The 19683-nt window shown below is 39.1% G+C and overlaps 1 protein-coding gene across 23 annotated transcripts in view; it reads left to right on the plus strand.

Moving 5' to 3' along the window:
• Nucleotides 1-19683, plus strand: part of lap (phosphatidylinositol-binding clathrin assembly protein lap) — an 806852-nt gene that overhangs the window by 310870 nt on the left and 476299 nt on the right. For all 23 annotated transcript variants that reach the window (XM_071665674.1, XM_071665679.1, XM_071665690.1 and 20 more), the window contains one exon: nucleotides 9712-9814. In XM_071665674.1, coding sequence (XP_071521775.1) covers nucleotides 9712-9814 — 103 coding nt within the window. The remainder of the gene's footprint in view (nucleotides 1-9711; nucleotides 9815-19683) is intronic.

A 19683-nucleotide genomic window follows, 5' to 3' on the forward strand; every position in this document is an offset into this window, starting at 1 on the left:
ATTGAGTGGGAGATGTATAAAAGAAAGAGACAGGAGGTCAAGAGAAAGGTGCAAGAGGTGAAAAAAAGGGCAAATGAGAGTTGGGGTGAGAGAGTGTCATTAAATTTTAGGGAGAATAAAAAGATGTTCTGGAAGGAGGTAAATAAAGTGCGTAAGACAAGGGAGCAAATGGGAACTTTAGTGAAGGGCGCAAATGGGGAGGTGATAACAAGTAGTGGTGATGTGGGAAGGAGATGGAGTGAGTATTTTGAAGGTTTGTTGAATGTGTCTGATGATAGAGTGGCAGATATAGGGTGTTTTGGTCGAGGTGGTGTGCAAAGTGAGAGGGTTAGGGAAAACGATTTGGTAAACAGAGAAGAGGTAGTGAAAGCTTTGCGGAAGATGAAAGCCGGCAAGGCAGCAGGCTTGGATGGTATTGCAGTGGAATTTATTAAAAAAGGGGGTGACTGTATTGTTGACTGGTTGGTAAGGTTATTTAATGTATGTATGACTCATGGTGAGGTGCCTGAGGATTGGAGGAATGCGTGCATAGTGCCATTGTACAAAGGCAAAGGGGATAAGAGTGAGTGCTCAAATTACAGAGGTATAAGTTTGTTGAGTATTCCTGGTAAATTGTATGGGAGGGTATTGATTGAGAGGGTGAAGGCATGTACAGAGCATCAGATTGGGGAAGAGCAGTGTGGTTTCAGAAGTGGTAGAGGATGTGTGGATCAGGTGTTTGCTTTGAAGAATGTATGTGAGAAATACTTAGAAAAGCAAATGGATTTGTATGTAGCATTTATGGATCTGGAGAAGGCATATGATACGAGTTGATAGAGATGCTCTGTGGAAGGTATTAAGAATATATGGTGTGGGAGGCAAGTCGTTAGAAGCAGTGAAAAGTTTTTATCGAGGATGTAAGGCATGTGTACGTGTAGGAAGAGAGGAAAGTGATTGGTTCTCAGTGAATGTAGGTTTGCGGCAGGGGTGTGTGATGTCTCCATGGTTGTTTAATTTGTTTATGGATGGGGTTGTTAGGGAGGTAAAGGCAAGAGTTTTGGAAAGAGGGGCAAGTATGAAGTCTGTTGGGGATGAGAGAGCTTGGGAAGTGAGTCAGTTGTTGTTCGCTGATGATACAGCGCTGGTGGCTGATTCATGTGAGAAACTGCAGAAGCTGGTGACGGAGTTTGGTAAAGTGTGTGGAAGAAGAAAGTTAAGAGTAAATGTGAATAAGAGCAAGGTCATTAGGTACAGTAGGGTTGAGGGTCAAGTAAATTGGGAGGTGAGTTTGAATGGAGAAAAACTGGAGGAAGTGAAGTGTTTTAGATATCTGGGAGTGGATCTGGCAGCGGATGGAACCATGGAAGCAGAATTGGACCATAGGGTGGGGGAGGGGGCGAAAATTCTGGGAGCCTTGAAGAATGTGTGGAAGTCGAGAACATTATCTCCGAAAGCAAAAATGGGTATGTTTGAAGGAATAGTGGTTCCAACAATGTTGTATGGTTGCGAGGCGTGGGCTATGGATAGAGTTGTGCGCAGGAGGATGGATATGCTAGAAATGAGATGTCTGAGGACAATGTGTGGTGTGAGGTGGTTTGATCGAGTAAGTAACGTAAGGGTGAGAGAGATGTGTGGAATAAAAAGAGCGTGGTTGAGAGAGCAGAAGAGGGTGTTTTGAAATGGTTTGGGCACATGGAGAGAATGAGTGAGGAAAGGTTGACCAAGAGGATATATGTGTCGGAGGTGGAGGGAACGAGGAGAAGAGGGAGACCAAATTGGAGGTGGAAAGATGGAGTGAAAAAGATTTTGTGTGATCGGGGCCTGAACTTGCAGGAGGGTGAAAGGAGGGCAAGGAATAGAGTGAATTGGAGCAATGTGGTATACCGGGGTTGACGTGCTGTCAGTGGATTGAATCAAGACATGTGAAGCGTCTGGGGTAAACCATGGAAAGCTGTGTAGGTATGTATATGTGCGTGTGTGGACGTATGTATATACATGTGTATGGGGGGGGTTGGGCCATTTCTTTCGTCTGTTTCCTTGCGCTACCTCGCAAACGCAGGAGACAGCGACAAAGTATAAAAAAAAAAAAAAAATATATGTATATGTTTGTGTATGTATATATGTGTATACGTTGAAATGTATAGGTATGTATTTGTGCATGTGTGGACGTGTATGTATATACATGTGTATGTGGGTGGGTTGGGCCATTCCTTCGTCTGTTTCCTTGCACTGCCTTGCTAACATGGCAGACAGCGACAAAGTATAATAAAAGAAAATATTTCCATTCATAGTTGCCATTTCCTGCATAAGTGGTGTTAAGAACAGAGCACTGAACCTTAAAGGAAATATACTCACTTGGCCCTCATCTCTGTTCCTTGTTTTGGAAAATTATATTGGAAAGGATCACAGTTGAGCACATCATCAAGTGTATTCGTTTGAGTCCTTGGGGAAATGGAACCTTCAAAGTTCCTGAGTGCACTTTCATGTAATGATCACATCATCAGGGGAGATACAAGAAAGAAATATAACAGTCAGGTGATATACAATGAAGAGACGTAGCTAGGATGCCATTTGATAAACAAGTGACTGATTTTAGTGAGAAACTGCAGAAGTTGGTGACTCATTTTGGAAAATGTGTGTGAAAGGACAAAGTTGAGAGTAAATGTGAATAAGAGCAAGGTTATTAGATTCAACAGAGTTGAGGGACATGTTAGTTGGGATGTTTGTTTGAATGGAAAAAAATTGAAGGAAGTGAATGTTTTAGATATCTAGGAGTGGACTTAGCAGTGAATGGAACCATGGAAGTGGAAGCAAGTCATAGGGTGGGGAAGGGGGTGAAGGTTCTGGGAGCGATGAAAATGTGTGCAGAGAGAGAACGTTACTTCAGTGAGAAAATGGGTATGTATGAAGGAATAGTAGTTCTAACAATATTATATGGTTGCGAGGCATGGGCTATAGATAGGGTTGTATGGAGGAGGGTGGATTTGTTGGAAGTTAAGTGTTTGAGGACAATATGTGGTGTGAGGTGGTTTAAACGAGTAAATGATGAAAGGGTAAGAGAGATGTGTGGTAATAAAAAGAGTGTGGTTGAGAGAGCAGAAGAGGATATTTTGTTAATTGTATGGACATATGGAGAGAATGAGTGAGGAGAGGTTGACAAAGAGGATATATGTGTCAGAGGTGGAGAGAACAAGGAGAAGCTGGAGACTAAATTGGAGGTGGAAGGATGGAGTGAAAAAGATTTTGAGTGATCAGGGCCTGAACATGCAGGAGGATGAAAGATGTGCATGGAATAGAGTGAATTGGAATGATGTGGTATATAGGGGTCAACGTGCCATCAGTGGACTAAACCAGGGCATGTGAAACGTCTAGGGTAAACCATGGAAAGATCTGTGGGCCTTAATAAAGAAATACCTAAGGACATGAACAGTTTGGAAATGAAATGTTTAAAGACAGTGTATCATGTGTGGAGGCTTTATTGAATAAGAAGTGACTGGGTAAGAAAGAGGTGTGGTAGGAAGGGGAATTTGTATGAGAGAGCTGATGAGAATGGGCTGAAAATTTTTTGACATTTGGAGAGGGTGAGTGAGGAGAGAATAACTTTGAGGGTATAATTGTAAATGGAGGGAACATTGAATGGAGACCAAAGAGGTGGTAGGAGGGAATGAAAGTTGCTCTGAGTGTCTGGAACCTTAACATACTGTAAAGTATGAGGTGTGCAAGGGATAGAGTGAATTAGGGTGATGTGAAATAAAGGCAGTGGCATACTGTCCATGTTCTGAACCAGGGTAAAAACCACAGAATGTTTTGTGGGAATTAGCAGTAGATAGGGCTGTGGTTTTGGTATATCATGCATGACAACTGGAGAATTGGTGTTAACAACTGAGGCTGTTCTTCATCTGTTCCTGATGCTACATCACTTATTTGAAAATGGCAAACAAGTATGAAGGAAATGTATACATAAAAAATTTTCATGTTGAAGTTTCCAGTCACAAACAAAAGTCACATTGTAAAAGAGATTGAGAAAGAAAGAGAGATAAAGGAAAACAGTTTGAGTTTTGGAGGGACTGGAAAACATGCCCCTAGAAAGGAGCATGTGTTAACTGTTATGAAAAGGGGGAGGGGAAAGAATTTCACAGTTTTGCAATGTATGGAAGGAGACAATCATCCCAGTGGCACACCCTTTAGTTGCTGGTGGCCACACAGTAGTCTTATGATGTACAGGCTTGCAGAGCAACATATGTTCTAATTAACAGTATTGGCACACAATTAGCCAGTTTTGGGGTGGAGAAGAAACCACAGTGATACAAAAAGATAAGGGTAAGAGAAATAACTTTATTGTATAAGGTAAAGGAGTTAAATATTGAGGTAAGTTGGATTGCTTTGGACCTAATTCCCTTATTATGTAAAACTAGAACCTCCTAAGATATGAGAGCAATACTCTTTACAAGATGAGTTTTTTTTTATATTATAGGAGCAACTGTTAAGAAGAGAAGAATTTTTGTCATCTGAAGCTGGATTCTCAGTTCTTTTCAGGCTATTTGTGTTTTGTGGGATTGCCGAGATAGATTATATGTAACACTGATACTAGATTTATTGTGATGTGTGTTGGAGTTAGAGAGCCATCATGTATGATGGGAAAATTTAGAGGTTTTAGAGATAGACAGATATTGAGTTTTATAGGCTGCTTTACTGGGAAGTCCTGTCCAATCCTGAGTTCATTAAGGAAGATGTGGTAATATGAAATGTAGAACAAGCAAAATAGGTTGAATTACATTTAAAACAGTTGGAGGAAAGCTGGGTGAAAATCATTACCAGATGAGTGGATTTTTTAGTATGTTTATGAAAGGAAATTTTAGATAAAAAGGAGGAAGAGCATAGGAGACAGGACACATTCTTGATCAGAGACAATTGTTGATCAGCAGTTACAGAGAAGAAGCTGGATTTGAGGTATGAAAAACAGAAGAGGGGAGCTCAGGGATGAGATCCAGATGCCAGACCTTGTCAAAAGTTTTCAACATACTGGGGGCTGCAAGATGGAATCCCCCTTAGTCTTTCAGAGGTGATGATCTTACATTGATAAGGAATGAAAGGATATCACGAGGGTATCTATCTTGTAAAAGCCATACTGATGATGGTAGAGAAGGCCTTGATATTCAGTATGATTAAAGAAATAGGAGTAGAGGAGAAATTCAAGGACGGTGGAAGTAGAACTCAAATCACGATGATAGTCGGAAGGATTAGAATGGTTACCCTTCTTTAGGATAGGATGTGCTGTTGTTTGTGTCCAAGAAAGAATGAATTGGATTTTTAAGCAGAAGCTTTTGCTTAAATGTACAAGCCTATACAAATCCAGAAGCTTAGTCCTTAAAAACATGACGAGGGATGTCATCTGGTGCATACATCTAAATTGTGTCAAAAGAGAGAAGTGCATTTTGGACTGTGAAAAGGGATCAGACGGTGGGGCATAAGTTTAGTATGCAGAGCCTGAAGATGAGGAACTGTCAGTCATTCAGTGTGGAATTAGAGGAGGAAGGAAAAGAAAAAAAAAGTTGTTTTGTTTGTAGAAAAGCCTGCAGTAGTATTGTGAGAGTGGAAAAGTGAAGGAAATGTACAGTAGTATGAGAATTGTTAGAAATGGCTTTAGGTAGAGACCAGTAAGATTCATATGTGAATGAAGAGGAGAGGTTTTTGATAAGAGAACACTTTGTCACATAGATAATTTGTTTCCGGTTATTTCAGGCAGAGATAGAAACTAAACACAAATCTTAGGAAAGAGAATTATTCCAAATCTGATAAGCCAAGTCTTTGAATGGCTTCAGAACAGAAATGGTTGAACTGTTCATTGGAAAAAGAGGTAGGCTGTGAGAAAGAGGGAATATATGCTTGCATTTCCTGCATCAGTGATATATGTCATACACTTGGCAGAAACAATATTATCACCAGAGGAAAGATGGTAATCTTCCCAAGGAAATCCAAAAAAGAATTTGTATAAGTTAATCTAGTCTGCACCGTTAAAAGTGCCAGTATTGATATTTAGAGGAAGCAGCTAGAGGAGGAGGAGTTATGGTTGATAGGCAACTTTTGTGTGTAGTCAGGAATAGACCTAGGTTAGGTACTAATGTACACCATATCATCCAGAATGGAAAATGAGGGATTCAGTCTGACCTCCATCTGTTTAAGGATGTCCACCATTCCCTATTGTATATGTTGAAACATCGAAAGAAGGGAACCTTAGCTTGAGGATGAGAGGATGTCATGGCCTCGTATCAGGAATTTACATAGTAAAAGTTGTAAAGTTTGTAGTGTCAGGAGAGCAGTAGGTGAAAGAGGAAAATGATGATAGTTTTGGGACAAATCTTAAGCAGTGACATCAGCAGTAGGAAATTCAAGTTTTGTGATAGACTTGTTGGTATTGGAATAAGCACAGACTCCTCCTTTGAATCACTTCATAAATGAAGTTATTTCTTGAAATGTCTAGGGATTAAGTAAAAGATAATTTGTCAGTAAAGTCTCGGAGAGGAGTAAGACATAGGAAAGGTATTAGGCAGATGGTGTTCAGCAGAAGAAAATTCACTTTGAATGTTGGTTTAATGAATGGGAAAGCACTGGGTCTTAGAGGACAAAGGCTTTAGGGGTACTAGTACTGCTGCTGCCTGACCCTTCTCTGTCTTGTTATCTGCTGAGACAGTCAGGAACTCTTGAGACTTTTAGCATCCCATTATGCTAAGAACTACAGACCACAAGGTTATTGGATTTTTTGAAGATCACAGTTTATTATGAAGTCTTTCAGTTTTGGATTTTTTTCTATCCCTGATATATCTATGCATACCCTCTGATAAGCAGATTAATGAAGGAGAAGGGACTTATTCTTCACAGCCATTTTTTTTTAACCTTTTCATACTTCTTTTATTTGTTTGCATTCCACTGTTCATACTATTCACATTGCCGAAATGGTTTATTCAAAAAGTTTCTTGTTAATTTCCACAAATTCCAACACATTTTATCAAAATGATTATTACCTTTGGCAGTAGGTACTTGCATGGTTCTGCTTCCAAATCTTTTGTTTTTATGCGTAATCTAAAAGCTTTATGTTTTTTGGAAGCATTGTGACATTAATGAAATTGATTAAAACTTCACTAATTATTTTGTGATTAATGAAATTGATTAAAACTTCACTAATTATTTTGTGATGCTTGAAATAAATTCTTTATCGAATCAGTAATTTATTAGGTATTTTGTGCAGAAAGAACTGTCTTTCTAATGCTTGCATAAGTCTGAGAGCTTTGTATCATCAAAGTAAGTATTTTAGTGTGAATTTAGATATCTGTTTCAGTATTGCATTATTATGTTGCTGCCTTACTGTTTGTTCATGGATGGGAACAGTAGGTTATTTGATTTAACTCATTAAGTGTGAATGTTTCCTCTGACACTGTATAATGATGAAGAGTAATGTTTATTGGAAGATGTACTACAGTTAATAAAACGAGGCATTCCCCTCTATTTTGTTGGATAGCTACATCAGCCCTTTATAGATATTTGAGTAGATTAGAGTTCTTTCTGGTTGATGTCAGAAGGTAGATATATTGTAGAAGTCTTATAAAGTGATTACATAACCAGATGCTCCCCTTAAACTTATAGCAGTCATTAGTTTCACATATGTAAATATCATCTGTAGTAAAGTGACACTGAATGTTTGTTTGTCCAGAGTACCAGTTGCTAAGTTGTACAGATCATTTTGCTAATTTGTTAAGATTCATCACCAAGTCATCTTATGCTTTGTACATGCAGTATGCAGTGTTATGACTGGTTAAATGTTGTGTGATTTACCTGTATGTAACATATGCTTGTATATGAGCTTATCCTTTAGTTTGCTATTGTTTATTGTTTATATGTTTGCAACTGTGGCATGCTTTGATGGAAGTGAAAGTGAAGTGTATGCTCATAAGGTAACCTAGATAAAGTGTATGATGATACTGATGTGAAGCATATTAGCAAGGATGATTTTATTAGTTTAATACAAGTGTTAAGAGATCTATATATCTCTGTGCACACAGTATGAAGTTAGATGGGCAGCTGTTTATAGGCACACGAAGAAATTAGTAGTTTTGATCGGGTGAGTTCAACGTCTTGAAAGCAAACGACAGTTTTTTGTGAAACAAATACATTTTTGTAATAAGAGGATGATGGTGATTGGTATGATGAATAGTAATATGGTGATTGGATGATGAGTGAGAGACATGAAAGTCAAATTTTTTCCCTGTACAGTGGGAGTGTATGTTTATATACATGTACACCACCGAATGTCTGGCAACTGGTGGTTCGGCACCTCCTTTAGTTCGGACAAAATTACGTGAGGGAACTTGAAATTACCATGGCCACCAGACTAGTTTACTGGGCAGCCACAGATGGTGTTGTGTAGTGCACGCTTATATACATTCTTTACACTGCACTTGCTGGTGGTGAGGTAATACCACAATTCTGTGAGATTCTTAGCTTATTTTGCTTGAATTTAACCCTAGCTATGGCTTCTAAGACATATGAGAGTGTCAGTTGTGGTTTCAAATGTAAATACCAGTCCATATCAATCCATGATAAAGTAGAACTGTTGAAAAAAATGGACCGTGGTGTTTCGGTGCATAATCTGTGTGACATTCACAGTATTGGTTCATCAACTTTTTATGATATATAGAAGCAAAGGGAAAAATATTGAAATTCTATGCAGACAGTGATTCCAAGAAGCAAATGGCTATTAGAAAAACTATGAAAGATAGTAAGAGTACTGAGCATGATCGATGGTATCGACAGTGTTGGAGTGATGGAGTGGATTTGTCAGGTAGCATGATAATGGACTAGGCTAAGTTGTTTTATAAAGAACTTAAATTACAACATGAGCATGACTATAGTGAAGGACGGCCTCAAGAAGTGTCATGGAATTTCTATGAATAAAGTATGCTGAGAAAAGCAGTTTGCAGACCTTGGAGGAGCTGCCGAGTATGTGGACGAACTTGCGAAACTCATAGCTGACGAGCACCTCAGTCCTGAGCAGGTGTATAATGAAGAAGAAACTGCATTAGTCTGGTGATGTACACCTAGGAAAACACTGACAACAGAAGATGAAGAAGATCTCATTGGATTCAAACAATCTGACAGACTTTCCATCTTAGGGTGCTCAAACATTTAATCTTTGTTTAATTCAGATTTCGAGCAGTCCATGGTATACTTTAGACACATGGGAGATGTATGATTAGTGGATTAGGGGTGTGTTGATGAATTATTATTACATGACCATGGTTGGTTCGGCAAAATGGTTAATCTGGCAAGGCTTTGGAACCAAGAGTGCCGGAAAATCGGTGGTGTACTTGTAGTAGTAAAAGCTGAAGGAATGCATTATTGGAAATTGATTGGTATTTAGATGGTATGGTGATAGAAAAACTAGGATTGTAAATGGATGGAAAAACATGGATAGATGGAAGGGAGGAGGAAGAATTTGTGGAACTACTTGTAGCTGAATGTATGGTTAACATTGTTGCTGTTGTATAGGATTAATCTTTACTTTTTCCTGGGTGTTTTGTTAATTGATGATTAATTTCTTATTTGTATTAGGTTTCATCACTCTCCTATTTTAACTTTTTTTGTGATATTATTGTTGATATGCTATTGTTTAAGTCCTTAATACCCAAATGTGAAACATTTTTAATAATAGAACTTGCATTTTGCTTTTCTGTCTAGGCTATGACATGTCAACGTTCATTCGACGGTATGCCAAGTATATCAATGAAAAAGCCATTTCATACAGGAGTGTGGCTTTCGACTTCTGCAAAGTTAAACGTGGGTATGTAACATGTTTGAGGTTGTAATCTTTACAAATTTAAAGGCCCTGAGTTTCCTTTAGAATATATATATCTTTGTACATAGACACATCTGTAACAAAGGGGATGACAACATGAAAAGTGAGTAGGATTGGAAGAATTTTAGGATTGTTTGAAACAAAACCATTGATAATGAAAGCAAGGCAACTAGGAATGTTTTGAAAGGCATGTGATAGTTTTATCAAGGATGTTTTGCTTGAAAATTGAATGAGTCTGGCAGTAAATCGGAAAGAATTGAGTGTAGATAAAAATGTTCACGGCTGTGCTTGAAACATATTCTTTTAGCTAATTGTAGGTGGGGATGTCCTATCTTTCTCTCCCTTTTGAGATTTTATTGGGTGGAACATATCCATACAGATACATATTGGAAGAACCAAAGATGTTTTTGTACATTTTCACGTGAACACAAGTTGGAATTATTTAGCATAAAGTTTTTCTTTTTCCCTCTGTCTCTATCATCATTACTCCATTCCTAGTTTATTTAATGACGTTGATCTAGTATGTGCATCCTCTGAAACATCACTTGCACACATCTTCGTCCTGTGCCTAGGGTATTTTTGAATTGAAGGCATCCTCACTTATAAAAGCACTTTGTACTTTTTCATTGTACTTATTGAATTGACATTATTTGTTATCAGACTTTCCATTCATACCATATCCATTCACAAAATTTTTCCATTACATCTGACCCATAGTCACTTCTCTAATATCTTTGTCTCAAAATATCCCTAGTCATAATGAATTCACACTTCATCTATCCCTTTTTTCGCAGGAAAAAATTATGCATTCAAGGATTCTAAGGTAAAAATTGTACAAAAATTGAACAGCAGACATAGCAGCCAGAGATCGAATGTGTACAAATGAAGCCATATGTTTGTTTTTAACACTACCTTGCCAAAGCAGGAAGGATAATAGAATGTATAAAAGAAAAAGTGCCCATTGATTTTAATCCATTATATTCAAAGCTGTGTTTCATTGATTCTTTATACTTAAAGCTTAAATCTCGTTGGCTTAAATGGAATTAGATTTTTCCTGTAGAAAGTGCAGATGATGGTCACACTCTTTGCCCATATAATGTCAGCAGTGCATATCTCTATTAGCTTTTCTTTGATATTGCATTTTCCCAGCTTGACAGGCATTTTTGTGATTATATGATCTAACACCTATTCTTGGGTAGTTCTAGTTTAAAGTTCTAGCAAGTCAAAACTTTTATATCAAAATGCTGAGAATAAAGGGCCTTCCATAATAGTAATTTTCTGTACCAAGGAACAGTCCCCAACCTCCATTAGAGCCTCTCTGTTTGCTTGCTTCATAAAGTATTCAATATTTACATGCAATTAAGTTGTGAGTGGGGAAACAGGATATAGGGATGGAACATTTACCAACAAATGACGTACACCAAATTAGAAAGATGGCAGAGATAGATAAGATAGATACAGTCTAGTGAAATGAAAGATACCAGGTCAGTATGACTTATACTTTCCAAAACATTTTGTTGAAATTGATTTATTTTATCCTTGCATTTTTAGAAAAATGCATGTATACATAGTAAAAAAAGTATCTTAACACCTTTGTAATTACCACTTTGTCTCTATGGAGAAGGAGTTCTACATTCATGGGGCCCTATCTCATGAACACTCAGCACTGTCATACAACCTTTTGAATTTATATATGCTGTATGCCTGAACTGTGTCCACAGTCAGTGTTTCATTCATCCACCACCCTTGTACTGTGAAAATATTTATTTTTATCTTCATTTACAAGCTTCTTGTTTCATGTTATGTCCTTTGGTTGCTCTTTCCATACATCTATCAAAGAACTGTCACTGTTCACAATATGAGTCTCTCTTGAAGATTTTAAAGGTTATGATCAGGTCACCTATCAATCTTATCTCTTCTAAGGTTAGTAAATTTTAAGCCTCCATCTTTTTTCTGTAGCTTAGCCCTCTTACTTCTTGTGCCAGGTTTGTTGCCCTCCTCTGTACCTTCTCTATGAGCTATTTGTGCTTCTTTAGGTGCAGTGTCCAACCAGAGAAGCATATTTTAGTTTTGTCCATATGTATGATATGAATAGCTTGTTAAATGCCTCCTCATCCATATTCATGAAAGCTATTCTGTATTGCTTTGTCCTATCCTCATTATTTTACATTTTCTCAGTTTGAATTTCATCAGCCACATTTCAGATTATCTTTGGAATTTGTTTTGGTATCTTTGTAAGCTGATGCCATCCTCCTTGCTTTTCACTTCCCTCATGACCAATGCATCATATGCAAATAATTCAGGTAGGGTTCTGTACCTTCATGTAAGTCATTGATATAGATCAAGAGTAATGGTCCTAGAACTGAAGTCTGTGGCACTCCATTGATCACTTAAACCCACTTGGAAAAGGTACCTCTAACATGGGTTCTTTGTTTCCTCCCACTGGTATAATGTTTACTCCATTGAAGGAGTTCCCCCCCTTATTCTTGCTTGGTAATCCAGCTTCTTAATCAGCCTACTACATGGTAGTCAGATGCTTTCTGGCAATCCAGATTCAGACAAACCACCCAATCTTCCCTTTTGTTCAGGACTGAACTCAGTATCTCGTAAAACTCAGAGTGTAGTTACAAGTGACCTTTCCTTAGAACTATATTGTCTCTTACTAAGGAAATTTTTCCTCTGCTGAAAGTCATCCTCTTGTTTTTGATAGTCTTTTCCAGAACCTTGCATACCATGTTTGTTTGTGAGACTGATCTGTAGTTCAATGTTTGTTCCTGGTTTCCTTTTTATGTGTAGGTATAACATTTCACCATTTCCATTCCCATGGCACTATGTCTCTCTAGTGATATCTTGAACAGTAATCCAAATGGGTTATCTAGCATATTTGAACATATCTTTAATGCTTATGTTGAAATTTTATCAGAACCATGAGTCTTATATGGGTCAAATCCTTTTGTTATTATGTTTACATAATTTCGTTATATCTCAATGATTTCCCAAACCACCTTCCCACTCCATCTCACTGGCGTTGGGCTATAGTGTCTTCTACTGTGAAAGCACTGTTGAACTTGTTATTCAGTTCCTCGTGTATCCTTGCATCAACCTCAATAGTTTTCCCCTCTGAATTCCTTAGCCTGATTAGCTGCTGCCTAACTGACGGTTAACTCCAAATGAATTTTTGGCATAGTTTTGGATTTACAGCTGCCTTGTCCACAGTATTCATTTCAAAGTTACTTTGTTCCTCCTTTCTTATTGTGCTATGTTCATTCCATGCTCTTTTTCCGTACTTGCAAGTACTAGCTGACAAGAGTGTTGTCTATATTGTCATCATTGCACATCTCAAAGTTCCTTTGCATCATGACATCTTTAATTGAACCATACCTTACTCTTTCTTACTATTCTCTTTATTGTAGATTTCGCAGAACCTCTCATCATAAAGCCTTGGTTTCTGGTTACTAAATTCAATGTTCCAATCTATGTTGCCTTAGAAATTGTTAAGGTTTGTGTAGTTTCTGTGATTATGTACCTTATTTACTTTCTGTCCCTCCTCTGCTCTTTTAACGTCCTCTCTTACCACATATTCAAACTTGAGCATTACGTGGTCCCTTCTTCCAACTATCTATCTATGGGATATGTATAAGAGAAAGTGGCAGAAAATCAAGAGGAAGGTGCAAGGGTTTCATGAAAGAGAGGGCAAATGAGAGTTAGGTTGAGAGAGTATCATTAAACTTTAGGAAGAATAAAAAGATGTTTTGGAAGGAGGTAGATAACATGTGTAAGACAAGAGAACAAATGGGAACATTGGTGAAGGGGGCAAGGGGGAAGTGATAACAGGTAGTGATGAAGTGAGGATGAGATGGAGTGAGTATTTTGAAGGTTTCTTGAATGTGTATGATGTAGGGTGTTTTGGTCATGGTGGTGTGTGAAATGAGAGAATTGGGGAGAGTGGTTTGGTGAAGAGAGAAGAGGTTGTGAAAGCCTTGCAGGAGGTGATATCTGGATATCTGGCAAGGCAGCAGGATGTTATTGCAGTTTGATTTATTAAGAAAGGGGTTGACTATGTCATTGATTGGTTGGTAAGGATATTCAGTGTATGTATGGATCACAGTGAACTGCCTGAGGATTAGCGTAAGTTTGTTGAGTATTCCTGGAAAACTATGGGAGGGTATCGATTGAGAGGATGAAGGCATGTACAGAGCATCAGATTAGGGAGGAGCAATGTGGTTTTAGAAGTGGTAGAGGATCTGTGGATTAGGTATTTACTTTGAAGAATATATGTCAGAAATACTTAGGAAAACATGGATTTGTATGTAGCAATAATGGATCTGGAGAAGGCATATGATGGTTTGATAGAGATGCTTTGTGGAAGGTCTTAAGAATATACAGTGTTGGAGGTGAGCTGCTAGAAGCAGTGAAGGTTGGTCTGCTGCAAGGATGTGTGATGTCCTCATGGTTTTTTAATCTGTGTATGGATGGGGAGGTTAGGGAGGTAAATAGGTAAATGCAAGAGTTTTGGAGAGAGAGGTGAGTATGCAGTTTGTTGGGGATGAGAGAGCTTGGGAAGTGAGTCACTTGTTTACTGATGATAAAGCACTGGTGGCTAATTTGAGTAAGATAATGTAGAAGATGGTGACTGAGTTTGGAAAAGTGTGTGAAAGGAGAAAGTTGAGAGTAAATATGAATAAGAGCAAGTTTATTAGGTTCAGCAGGGTTAAGGGACAAGTTAGTTGGGATGCAAGTTTGAATGGAGGAAAAGTGGAGGATGTGTAGTGTTTTCAGTATCTGGGAATGGAAGCATGGAAGTGGAAGTGAATCATAGGGTGGGGGAAGGGGCAAAGCTTCTGGGAGCAATGAAGTATGTGTGGAAAGAGAGAACGACACCTTAGGGCAAAAATAGGTATGTTTGAAGGAATGGTAGTAACAACAATATTATATGGTTGCAAGGCATGGGCTATAGATATTGTTGTATGGAGGAGGGTAGATGTGTTGGGAATGAAATGTTTCAGGACAGTATGTGGTGTGAGGTGGTTTGATTGAGTAAGTAATGAAAGGGTAAGAGAGATGTGTGGTAATATAAAGAGTGTGGTTGAGAGAGTGGAAGAGGGTGTGTTGAAATGGTATGGAGAAAGGTAGTGAATGAGTGAGGAAAGATTGACAAAGAGGATATGTGTCAGAGGTGGAGGGAACAAGATGAGGCAGGAGACCAAATTGGAGGTGGAAGGATGGAGTGAAAAAGATTCTGAGCGATTAGGGCCTGAATATGAGAAGAGGAGAGAGAGGTTGTATGCTTAAGGAAAGAAACTTAGATGTTCTGCCCCTGAGTGAAATGAAGCACAAGGGTAAAGGGGAACAGTGGTTTGCAAATGTCTTGGGAGTAAAGTCAGGGATTGATGAAAGGATAAGAGAAGGAAGGAGTAGCACTACTCATGAAGCATGAGTTATGGGAGTGTGTGAAAGATTGTAAGAAAGTAAATTCTAGATTGGTATGGGTAGAAACTGAAAATGGATAGCAAGGAAGAAGATGAGAGGCAAGTGTTTTGGAGATAATTGAGTGAGTACATTAGCAGTTTTAGTGCACAAGACCGGGTATGTTAATGTTGATTTGAATGTGAAGGTAAGTAATGTGGCAGTTGAAGGTATAATTGGTGTGTATGGGGTATTTAGTGTTGTGAATGTAATGGTGAGGAGCTTCTGGAGTTGTATGCAGAGAAAACACTAGTGATGGGAATACCTGGCATTATTTGATTATGTATTGATTGATAGGCATGTAAAAGGGAGACTTTTGGATGTAGATGTTCTGAGATGGGGCAGCTGGAGGCAAGGGTGGAGATTTGTAGAGGTTTTCAAGAAAGAAGAAAAAAAGTTGGGAAGAAGAAAGAGGTAAGTGAGCTTGAAAAGGAGACTTGTGTGAAGAAATAAAGTGAAGGGAATGGGTGATTAATGGATGGTATAAAGGGAAGCAGTAATGGCATGTGCAAGAGAAGCATGTTCCATGTGAGAGGTGAGCAGATTAAAAAGGGTAGCGAGTTGTGGGATGAAGAAGTAAAGTTGTTAGTGAAAGATAGTGAAAGAGAAAAGAGAGATATTTGGGCAGTACTTACAAGGAAGGAGTGCAAATGATTGGGAGATGAATAAGAGAGATATTTGGGCAGTACTTACAAGGAAGGAGTGCAAATGATTGGGAGATGAATAAGAGAAAGCTGCAGGAGGTCAGCAGAAAGGTGCAGGGGTTAAAAAAAAAAGGGCAAATGAGAGTTAAGGTGAGAGAGTATCATTAAACTTTGGAGAAAATAAAAAGATGTTTTGGAAGGAGGAAAATAATGTGTGAAAAATGAAAACAAATGGGGACATCAGTGAAGGAAGCTAAAGGGGAAGCAAAAACAGGTTGTGCTGGGATTGAGGAGATGGAGTGAGTATGTTAAAGGATTGTGGAATGTGTTTGATGATAGAGAGGCAAATGTAGGGTGTTTAGGTCAGGGTGGTAAGCGAAGTGAGAGAGTGAGAGTGGTTTGGTGAAAAGAGAAGAGGTGGTGAATACATGTGGAAGATCTGGCAAGGTGGTGGTAGAGGATGGTATTCTACTTGAATTTATTAAGTAAGGGGATGACTGTGTTGTTGAATGGTTGTTTAGAATATTCAGTGTATGTATTGATCATGGTGAAGTGCCAGAAGATTGGCAGAATGCATGTGTGGTGCTATTGTACAAAGGCATAGAGGATAAAGGTGAGTGTTCAAACTACAGAGGCATAAGTATGTCGAGTATACCTGAAGAATTGTATGGGGGTATTGATTGAGAGGGTGAAGGCATGTACTGAGCATCAAAATGATGAGCATTGTGGTTTCAGAAGTGGTAGAGGATGTGTGGATCAGGTGTTTCCTTTCAAGACTTGGTGTAAGAAATACTTGGAATAACAAATGGATTTGTATGTGGCATTTGTGGGTCTTGAGAATGAAATGTTTAGGGACAGTACGTGGTGTGAGGTGGTTTGATTGAATAAGTAATGGAAAGGTAAGAGAGATGTGTGGTAATAAAAAGAGTGTGGTTGAGAGGGTGTGTTGAAATGGTTTGGACATATGAAGAGAATGAGTGAAGCAAGGTTGACAAAGAGGATATATGTGTCAGAGTTGCTATGAACAAGGAGAAGCAGGAGACCAATTTGGAGTTGGAAGGATGAAGTGAAAAACACTTTGAGCGACCTGGGTGAACACACAGGCTAAGAGGAATGAAGTGAATTGGAATGAAGTGGTATACCAGGGTTGATGTGCTGTCAGTGGACTGAATAAGGGCATATGAAATGTCTGTGGTAAGCCATGGAAAAAGGTCTGTGGGTCCTGAATGTGGACAGGGAGCTGTGATTTCGATGCATTACACATGACAGCTAGAGACTGAATGTTAACGAATATTGCCTTTTTTGTCTGTTTTCCTGGTGCTGCCTCGCTGAAGCAGGGGGTAGCAATGCTGTTTCCTGTGGGGTGAGGGGAGTGGTAAGCTATGAATGGATTGAAGGCAAGCAAGTATAAATAAGTACATATTTATATATGTATATGTATGTCATGTCGTAAAAGGCAACTAAAGGGAATGGGAGCGGGGGGCTGGAAACCCTCCCCTCCTTGTATTTTAACTTTCTAAAAGGGGAAACAGAAGAAGGAGTCACGCAGGGAGTGCTCATCCTCCTTGAAGGCTCAGATTGGTGTGTCTAAATGTGTGTGGATGTAACCAAGATGAGAAAAAAGGAGAGATAGGTAATATGTTTGTGGAAAGGAACCTGGATGTTTTGGCTCTGAGTGAAACAAAGCTCAAGGGTAAAGGGGAAGAGTGGTTTGGGAATGTCTTTGGAGTAAAGTTAGGGGTTAGTGAGAGGACAAGAGCAAGGGAAGGAGTAGCACTACTCCTGAAACAGGGGTGGTGGGAGTATGTGATAGAGTGTAAGAAAGTAAACTCTAGATTTATATGGGTAAAACTGAAAGTTGATGGAGAGAGATGGGTGATTATTGGTGCATATGCACCTGGGCATGAGAAGAAAGGTCATGAGGCAAGTGTTTTGGGAGCAGCTGAGTGAGTGTGTTGGTAGTTTTGATGCACAAGACTGGGTTATAGTGATGGGTGATTTGAATGCCAAGTTGAGTAATGTGGCAGTTGAGGGAATAATTGGTGTACATGGGGTGTTCAGTGTTGTAAATGGAAATGGTGAAGAGCTTGTAGATTTATGTGCTGAAAAAGGACTGGTGATTGGGAATACCTGGTTTAAAAAGAGATATATACATAAGTATACGCATTTAAGTAGGAGAGATGGCCAGAGAGCGTTATTGGATTACGTGTTAATTGATAGGCGCACGAAAGAGAGACTTTTGGATGTTAATGTACTGAGAGGTGCAACTGGAGGGATGTCTGATCATTATCTTGTGGAGGTGAAGGTGAAGATTTGCAGAGGTTTTCAGAAAAGAAGAGAGAATGTTGGGGTGAAGAGAGTGGTGAGAGTAAGTGAGCTTGGGAAGGAGACTTGTGTGAGGAAGTACCAGGAGAGACTGAGTACAGAATGGAAAAAGGTGAGAACAAAGGAGGTAAGGGGAGTGGGGGAGGAATGGGATGGATTTAGGGAAGCAGTGATGGCTTGCGCAGAAGATGCTTGTGGCATGAGAGGTATGGGAGGTGGGCAGATTAGAAAGGGCAGTGAGTGGTGGGACGAAGAAGTAAGATCATTAGTGAAAGAGAAGAGAGAGGCATTTGGATGATTTTTGCAGGGAAATAATGGAAATGAGTGAGAGATGTATAAAAGAAAGAGGCAGAAGGTCAAGAGAAAGGTGCATGAGGTGAAAAAGAGGGCAAAAGAGAGTTGGGGTGAGAGAGTATCATTAAATTTTAGGGAGAATAAAAAGATGTTTTAGAAAGAGGTAAATAAAGTGCGTAAGACAAGGGAACAAATGGGAACTTCAGTAAAGGGGGCTAATGGGGAGGTGATAACAAGTAGTGGTGATGTGAGAAGGAGATGGAGTGAGTATTTTGAAGGTTTGTTGAATGTGTTGATAATAGAGTGGCAGATATAGGGTGTTCTGGTCGAGGTGGTGTGCAAAGTGTGAGGGTTGGGGAGAATGATTTGGTAAACAGAGAAGAGGTAGTAAAAGCTTTGTGGAAGATGAAAGCCGGCAAGGCAGCGGGTTTAGATGGTATTGCAGTGGAATTTATTAAAAAAGGGGTGACTGTTGTTGACTAGTTGGTAAGGTTATTTAATGTATGTATGGCTCTTGGTGAGGTGCCTGAGGATGGGCGGAATGCTTGCATAGTGCCATTGTACAAAGGCAAAGGGGACAAAGGTGAGTGCTGAAATTACAGAGGTATAAGTTTGTTGAGTATTCCTGGGAAATCATATGGGAGGGTATTAATTGAAAGGATGAAGGCATGTACAGAGCATCAGATTGGAGAAGAGCAGTATGGTTTCAGAAAAAGGATGTGTGGATCAGGTGTTTGCTTTGAAGAATATATGTGAGAAATACTTAGAAAAGCAAATGGATTTGTATGTAGCATTTATGGATCTGGAGAAGGCAATGATGGAGTTGATAGAGGTGCTCTGTGGAAGGTATTAAGAATATATGGTGTGGGAGGCAAGTTGTTAGAAGCAGTGAAAAGTTTTTATCGAGGATGTAAGGCATGTGTACGTGTAGGAAGAGAGGAAAGTGATTGGTTCTCAGTGTATGTAGGTTTGGAGCAGGGGTGTGTGACGCCTCCATGGTTGTTTAATTTGTTTATGGATAGGGTTGTTAGGGAGGTGAATGCAAGAGTTTTGGAAAGATGGGCAAGTATGCAGTCTGTTGTGGATGAGAGGGCTTGGGAAGTGAGTCAGTTGTTGTTCGCTGAT

The sequence above is a fragment of the Panulirus ornatus genome, chromosome 10, assembly GCF_036320965.1.
Source record: "Panulirus ornatus isolate Po-2019 chromosome 10, ASM3632096v1, whole genome shotgun sequence".
Taxonomy (NCBI): Eukaryota; Metazoa; Arthropoda; class Malacostraca; order Decapoda; family Palinuridae; genus Panulirus; species Panulirus ornatus.